This window comes from Bactrocera latifrons, unplaced genomic scaffold (genome assembly GCF_001853355.1).
Source record: "Bactrocera latifrons isolate USDA-ARS-PBARC rearing strain unplaced genomic scaffold, ASM185335v1 scaffold_146, whole genome shotgun sequence".
NCBI lineage: Eukaryota > Metazoa > Arthropoda > Insecta > Diptera > Tephritidae > Bactrocera > Bactrocera latifrons.
Window position 1 is genome coordinate 401,745 of NW_017534919.1, and position 8,091 is coordinate 409,835.

The window sequence follows — 8,091 nt, forward strand, 5'->3', positions numbered from 1 at the left end:
AAGAAATAAATTAGAAAAAAATATACATATGTATATATGTATTAGTAAAAACAAATAAAATAAAAAAAAACCAAAACACATTAGTAGAAAAACAATAAAAATACACAAACAGTTGCGGAAGTAAGAGAGAAAATAAAATAGCCGTCGAAGCGGCCAACAATACTATTTTGCTTTTGTTTTCTTTCATTTTTATGTTCTTTTTTTTAGAATAAATAAAAATTATTAATATATATTGAATAAACTATTTTTGTTGTTGTTTTGTTAAATCATTTTTAGCATTAAGAATTTTGTTTTCACTGTTGCTTTCATCGTTATTACTAGCGTTTCGGCAATAAGAGCAAAATTATAAATGCTATAGGCCGCTAAGCTCGCTGGCGTCTGCACTCACGCCACAACGACGTTGTGCATCCACACAATTACGCGTTAGCACGAACACATGATCCCGACAGCTAAAGTTGCACAAATTAATTGGCATCCACTGTTTTTTTCTCACTTGGCTGCTATTTTTGTTGCTGCTTTTTTTGTTTTTTTTTTTCTTGCTGCTCCAACGCACATAAGTTTTGCAATACTTATTCTATTTTTTTTTTTATCTTGCTCCGCTGCTTCCTTCACGCTGTTCACATACAGCGTTTGTTTACGGCATTATTAATAATAGCTTAAGTATTTGTTTGTTTGTTTTTGTTGTAATTGTAAATGTAGTTTGCTGTGGTACGTTTTTGTATTTGTAATCTTGTTGTCATTATGTAGTACTAAGAGTAGTAGTTTGTTGTTGTATTTTATAATTAATATTATTATTATGTTTAACCAGTCTATTCATATTCCAAAATGTTCTTGTGGTAAAATAGTAAATAGCTGAAATAAAGAGAAAAGTAATGTATAAAATAAATTGCAAAATAAGATATATAAATTTAAGATTGAACATTTGCTGTACTGAAGCAACTGCACAGAAGACTAAGAGAATATAAATCGAAAATGAAATTCCAAAAACTAGACATTCAATATTTAAGCATACTTACCCTTCACTGTCCAACACTTGCTTTAATGTCGCTGTTGTGATAATGTGATCATCACACTTAACCCAAGTATCTTTATGATGACGCACATAGGCTATATAATGGCCAGAATCGATGGTGCCTACGTGATTGACCACGGCATATAGTGAGTAGCGAAAATCACCGTAAGCATTATTCTTCTCCGACATAAACGGCGTCATATCTAGCTCGACGGGGAATGAAATGAACGTGGAGACCTTCTTGCCAATCAATGTGGATACATGCTCGAAGCGTTTCAAATGAAAACTCGCCACGCTGGGCAGTGTGCGTAGGCTAAACTGCTTTGTAGATTCTTGATACGATTTGCAGGTGGAACATTTGATTTTACCATATTCACCGAGATGTTCGGCGCGTGTATAACGCTCCAAACAATCGATTAGCGTCTTTGGCGTGCTACCACCATGCGCCGTCTCGCCCAAATCCAATGATATATCCCAAAACGGATCAATGGTGGTCGAAACGCCTTTACACTCCTGACAAACGACATCACTCTGTAACATGCCGGTGAAAATTTGATCTATAATGCAGTTACATTGTGTGGGGCAGTTGCTATTCACATTTGTATTCGTATTCGTGTTGTGACCACCACTACCGGAGCCACCGCCGGTACCGCTGCCACTCGACGATGTGGCATTATTCAATTTGTTGGCACTCTCTACCTCTGTTTTAGCTTTAATGCAGTGACGATGCAGCACGTCCAGCGTGGCTATAAAAAATTCATGTGCATCTTGTTGTTCATAGCCGGCCAAATGTTTTGCATGATTCCAGATCAAATGCAATAGCCGATGCAATGATAATGGTGAGCGAGAGCCACTGTAGAATTCCTAATTAAAAACAACAAGTAAAATCGAAAGCACTTAAATGCATAATGATTTTCTTGCACAAACCTGAAATAAACGCGAAACCTCACATACAAGACACTTCAATGATGACTTGGCATTGCACTCGTGTCGCTCCGATAAGAAGTAATCAGATAGCAGTGGCGTATGTATTAATGCCTAAATAAAACAAAAATAAAAAAGTAATAAATCACTTGCAGCCATTCATTATGCACATATACCGCTTACCTGCACTATGCAATTCATGAAACACGTGGAGCCGAGATTAATTAAGCCGCGTAAGCCTATTGTCTCATTGGCACGTATACGACGCCGACGCGGGTTGGCTAACAGTAAATTTGTCTCTTTTGGCGTTGGTATCCACGGCTGCCAGCTAAGACTTTTACTTAGATCTTTCGCTTCCAAACGCCGGTTAACACCTGCTATCTCCCGGCAACGCGTATCATAGATAAAATCACGACAAGAGTTGCAATACAGTGTGCCATGCGATAGCTCTAAAGCGATTGAATGCTTTTTCGCACGCAAGTGTGTAGCTATGTGTGCGCCACGACAGCCAAAGTAGATGCAATGTAGGCAAGCATACACTTGTAAACCGTAACTCCCACATTCAAAGCAACAGCAGGAAAGCGCCTATGACAAATAAAAAATATATTTATATATATTTCATTTATTTAGAAATTTGTATCATATACATTTTAAAAAATTATCAATATTAACTTCACACACACATTTTTTTGTTAAATATTTTTCAACACACCTTTTTTTCGCGTGCATCCTTATTCACACACGCCGAAAAGTATGCATCAATAATGCGAAACGTATCTAAGCTTTGCTCCTTCACGTACGCCTGGAAATGCTTACAGCCCGTCTCACCCATAGTAGTCGTCAACTCGCAGCTTTCGCCAACAGCGTCCGCAGCTGCTGGAGCAGCTTGCGTGCGTCGAACACCACTACTACCTGCTGCTCCACCAGTTCTACCTGTCGTCGTCTCCTCTTGCAGCTGCTGTTGGCTGCGAGTCCTGCGTAGTGGTGGCGTTGCGGTCAGCTGCTTTTCTTCTGTGTCCGCGCCTGCGCTGACGCTAGCTCTGCTGCTGCTACTACTACTATTACTATTGTTTCCGCTACCACCGCTTGTGCTACCGGCTCCGATTTCAGCTGATGCTGTTACCTTCTTAGCCGCACCACCCGATTTTCCCCTAGAGACTGTTCGCCCAGTCTTCTTCGTTGTCGTTGTCTTTGCAGCACCTTGTGGTGCGCTTTTCGTTTTTTTTCGTTTACCCCGTTCTGCTCCTTGACTATGTTGCTTTTCGGTGCACCGTACGTCGACACCAACACCACTAACACTCGCACAATTACTTGCACTGCCAACAACACCAATAACAACTGCTTGCGAATCAACAGCACACCGGCCGTCGCTACGATTATCCACACACTTTACGCCACTATTGTCAGCAGTCTCTGTTCCTTCTGCTTTTGTTAATTTCTTCCTGGATCTTAGAGCTTTTTTACCTTTACGCTGTTTTCGCACAATTTTGTCGCCTTTTCTGCCTGGAACTGGAGCTAATCTCCAAAGTAAATCGATAACTTTGCCGATACGACCTTCTCATACACAGTGCACAAATTTTCAACAATTTCATCCAAGTACAATTCACTGCCCTCTGGCGACGTACCGATTCTCCGTTTTGCCGTTCTCAGTCTTTTTTGCTTTTGTGACCGAATCGTTTTTCGATTTTTTCGCCGTTCTGTCCGCATCCGTGCGGCGTACCTTTTCGTTTTCGTTGCCCGTTGACTGGCTTCTCTGCTAACGCAAATGTTTTGTTGTAGTTAACAGATTTCGCTTTTGTGGTTGATTCAGAGAAACTAAGTTCTCTGCTTGATTTTCGTCGGCCGCTGCCCTCTGTGTGCGTCGTTCCAGTGACTACAGCTGAGAAAGTGCGAGTAAGAAGAAAATAAACGAACTGACGTTATGGAAAGAAAGGGAAAACCGACTGTTACAAACTCGCAGGTGAACGAAAAATAACAGCCGGTAAGATGATAATGAACTTGGTAGCACTGTTGACAGGGAAATTTAGCAGAGGGTGTTCTTAGTTTTTACACATTAAAAACAAAAAAAGAAAAATAATAATAATTTGATAATTTTTTTTGTTTAGTTTAGAAAATTAAAAAAAGTAATTAAAAAAAACATTTTGTTTCAGTTCTATATTATTTTTTACACCTCTGGTTTGGTTTTAGGGGATTGCATATTTAGTTTTGCTTGTTCTTATAAAATGCAGCAAAACTTGTAAAACAATAAAAAAGCAAAAGAAAACATTATGAAACATGAGTGGATTTGTAAAGGCAAAAGTTGTTTAATTAAAGTTTTAAATAGTAAAAATTTAATTTCATTGAATTATTATAGTCAGATATATTTTTAAGACAATTGCAACAATGCGCGAAATTTCCCATATCCAATCACGGCAAACGGTTGTTAGGGTAATTTTGATTCTGCTAGTTTTCGAATTTTGGACGGCCAGCGGGCATATATCCGCGAAATAATAAACTACTATATTTTAATTATACTTTTTATTAATATGGATTATGAAAAGGCTGTAACACCTTTGAAGCTATTTTCAGCGGTGCATAAGAGTGGTAAAGTGACACATAAAGTGGGTAACGAAAATTTAGAATTGATAAATACTCCCGGCAATGGGAGATGTCATAAAAAATTGCATCCACGTACACCAAGTAAGCAGATAAGTTGTAGTATATCAACTATAAGCAGTATTTGCAGTAATTCGTCAAAGCAAATAACTTGCTCCACGCTCATGAGTACGCCACCAGCGAAACGATTTCAACGCGTACGGAATCCTTTCGAACCAGTCTTAGCGGAGCGTTTGCATTTACCATTAATTGCCAGGTTTGTGTAATAAATAGCTTTCCTACTTCAGTTTATTTAAATAATAATAATGTTTGTGTAGCCCTTCTCTGTTTCAGCGGCCTACGACACCACAACTGTCGTCAACACAATTCGAATGGAATATTGATGAAGTGTCTTCATTAAAACCAGCCCATGTCGAGCCGCATGAAACACAATTTCATGACTCACCCGATCCCGATTATGAAGCCAAAGCTCAATCAGCGATAAGTTCTTATTTCAAGGACCATCAAATTGTGCCGAGTCCAGTAGATTGCCCTTTACGCAGTCATCGCATCATACTTTCCGAATTGAATGCAAATACACCAATTACAAAACCAGGACGACGTATACGTGATTGTGGCACACAGACAGAATTATCATTGCCGGTAATATTACCTCGCGCGGTAGAAGAAGCGCTAATGCCATATTTTCAACCACATTTAGCAGTTGCTGATCGGCCAAACTGTGACGCTGATTCGCAAATACGGTTTAGTAGCGATTCAAACGCATCTACTTTTAGTGATGCTAAAGACATTTCATTGCGTCGTAAACTTTTCGATATGAATAACATTGTAGTGCTTGAAGAGGGTAGAACATCGACAACAGAATCCAAAACTAAAACAACATATTCCAACTCCAGTCCCTCATCCGCTTGTGAGAATACCCGTGGTGGTCATTTCGCTATAGTTGGCACGCTTTCAGATTCTATGGACAAGAGTTCATTCGGCTCGCTTTCTCCAATTTCAGCATCTGATGGTCTATCTAACTCACCACATTCGCCGCACAAAAGTCATACTGGCTTGAAATCACGCATACAAACCTTTCTACAAGAACTTGATGATGTAGAGCAGTTGTCACCAATACATCCACCGATACGACAAACGAGTCGACGGTGTCATGATAAACGTGATGCTACAAGCAAATCACTGCAAGATTCCAAAAATAGTTATCGATGTAATGCTCTAAACCAGAGTGAAGCAACCATAAATGAAGATACTTCTTTAGCTTGCATTGATGCTGGCAACGCCAACGTTGAGAAATTTACGCCAGATCGCAGTTCTTCACCATTACGTTTGGCATATTGTTCTACTGAATCAGAATCGGCAATCGGTCATCATTCCATTGATAGCAGTTTCAATATGAAAATCAGTCGTTTAGCCGTGAATAGTGCGAAGTGTATAAAACCAATAACAACAACAACGGGTCGAGATACTAAGGCACAAGATCATGATATATTCGCTCACGACGAAACTCAAGAGTTACTTGATGACGATGAAATGCAAGTCTCGCAATTGTCCGCACAAAATTTCAATTGCAGTTCGAGCTCTGCGGATACACCGCGTAGTAAAAGACGTTCAGCAAGTCGCAAAAATCTATCACAATCCTTTTCGCTCAATTGGTTAGATGACGAAGGAGAGCAAGCAGATGATGAAAAGCAAAAAACAGATAAGCAAAACCTACTAAAATCGCCAATAGATTTGCCGCGCATTGATATAAACATAGTGGATGAATTGATTGTTAAGCAACATGCATTACAGCAGCAGCAACAGTTGCAAAAAGTCAACGAGCAGTGTAGTAGTGTTGATAAGCAGGCTCCTGTTGATGCGGCGGAAACGCGCGCCGTATTCTATCGTGTTGATAGTGGCTTTAATGAGATGCCGGCCAGTGGTTACTCTTCCACTTGCTCCATGGGCGCAAGTCAGAAGAGTGATGGCGGGCTATCGCCAACGACACAACTTGACGTAAGCATGGTTTGTTGTTCAACACCGTCAAAGTGCTCGAACACCAACAGCGTTGCAACTTGACGACAGACAATTGCAATATTTAAGTTGCCAAACATATTTCACAGAACTCTTCTATATCATGGTTGTCATCTGCCTTTTTGCATTAGCTAAAATTCTCCCAGCATAATACTTATTTAATACCTTATATTTGTATAATTCATAGTTATATGCGCGCAATTATTGTTTCGTATGCAATATTCAAAGCCAAGTTTTGTAGTAATTGTAATAATAGCATGTTAGGAAATTGAATAATTTTAAGACTGCCATTGATTTTTAGAATAAACAATTTTATATATGAGACTGCCGTGCAGCAATAAGCAACTCACCTAAGTAGTGCCATCGCTTTCAAAGTTTGTGCAGCAAATAAAAAGTGGAGCGCCTACTAACACTCATTTTGCTAGCTGTGTAGTTTTTAATTAGCTTATTTCATTTACAACAAATATATACACGCATTCCATAAATATATAGATTTTCGAAGAAATTTTATACGGCATCCAGTCATTATTCCACATACTTTCTATTATTTTATTTTTACTTATACTTTCTGTTAGCGCCTATTTCATTTATTTAACATTTCATTATAATTATATCCAACTTGTCATTATTTTATATATCTGCATTATGGATGTATTTGTACCCACATAGTTTAATTTCTACTTAACATAATTTAATTTTAAATTTCATTTGTTACATGTTATATTTTATAGCTTTTACTCAATCATCGTTTATTTTGAATATTGTGTCACTCGGCGCGTGTAATATTAGTTAATTAATAAATGCAAAAAGCAGTAGGAAATTGTTTGTTTACTATAAATGTTACAAGCGGTCTGTTAAGGAGGGTATAGCCAATGGGCTGAGTTTAAATGCATATTGGTTGAGTTGAAAAAATTCAAATATTGCTTTGAAGCAAGCAATATTATCTATCGCCGTCGTGTTATTTGAGGTTATGTTTTAATTTAGCCGTATAAAAGTTTTAAACAACGAACGCATTATCGACCACTGCCATTTTTTGTCAATCAGACTATTCAACAAATCTCAAATAAAAATTTCCAACTGGTGTGATAAAAGATCTGTGGGCTATTTGTGGTGTTCTGATTACGAATTTGGTTTAAAAAATGTTACGTTCACATATTTTTGTAATTTTAGTAAATTTTGGTGGTTTGACTTGACCCTTGACCTTGACTACAACACGAAAGTTCTACGAGTTCAGAAATTTTTACAATCATTACATTTACATTACATTACATTTTAATATTCATTTATAAAATTGCTTTTGTTGTAATAAAATTCCGAATTAATTAGAGAAACATTATTGCTGCCAGATTTGTTTTTGAAAAATGTTGTTTCTCATATTTTTGTTACTATCATCATAAGTTTTTATTAAATAAGTTTTTTGAATTGGCTATTATAAAAGCATACACCTTTTTTGCCGCTTATAATATTTGGGGTGGAGTGCATGATTTCCATTCGCTTAACTATTTAAAATTTTTAAAGTTTATTATTATTTTTTTTTTATAACT

At 37.7% G+C, this 8,091-nt stretch overlaps 2 protein-coding genes across 2 annotated transcripts; one reads left to right on the forward strand and one right to left on the reverse strand.

Annotated features, from left to right (window-relative positions):
- Positions 1–472: 472 nt before the first annotated feature.
- LOC108965711 (ubiquitin carboxyl-terminal hydrolase nonstop) lies at positions 473–3,857 on the reverse strand. The gene is made up of 5 exons (XM_018928301.1): positions 2,649–3,857; positions 2,120–2,521; positions 1,940–2,050; positions 1,017–1,876; positions 473–852 (listed from the first exon to the last, which is right to left on the reverse strand). Exons 1-5 carry the CDS (start codon positions 2,766–2,768, stop codon positions 810–812), a joined length of 1,536 nt encoding a protein of 511 aa, XP_018783846.1. The 5' UTR covers positions 2,769–3,857; the 3' UTR covers positions 473–809.
- A 515-nt stretch (positions 3,858–4,372) lies between these two features.
- LOC108965710 (protein aurora borealis) lies at positions 4,373–7,084 on the forward strand. Its single transcript, XM_018928299.1, has 2 exons — positions 4,373–4,787; positions 4,849–7,084. The coding sequence occupies exons 1-2, from the start codon at positions 4,462–4,464 to the stop codon at positions 6,590–6,592; spliced, it is 2,070 nt and encodes a 689-aa protein (XP_018783844.1). The 5' UTR covers positions 4,373–4,461; the 3' UTR covers positions 6,593–7,084.
- The last annotated feature ends 1,007 nt before the right edge of the window (positions 7,085–8,091 follow it).

Bases quoted from the DNA above. Each gene is read 5' to 3' on its own strand.
- LOC108965711 (XM_018928301.1), bottom strand. From the start codon at position 2,768: ATGGGTGAGACGGGCTGTAAGCATTTCCAGGCGTACGTGAAGGAGCAA. The intron at 2,522-2,648 runs GTGTGTTGAAAA...TATTTGTCATAG, and splicing joins AGGATGCACGCGAAAAAAAG to GCGCTTTCCTGCTGTTGCTT. The intron at 853-1,016 runs GTAAGTATGCTT...TCTTTATTTCAG, and splicing joins CAAGTGTTGGACAGTGAAGG to CTATTTACTATTTTACCACA.
- LOC108965710 (XM_018928299.1), top strand. From the start codon at position 4,462: ATGGATTATGAAAAGGCTGTAACACCTTTGAAGCTATTTTCAGCGGTG. The intron at 4,788-4,848 runs GTTTGTGTAATA...ATGTTTGTGTAG, and splicing joins CATTTACCATTAATTGCCAG to CCCTTCTCTGTTTCAGCGGC.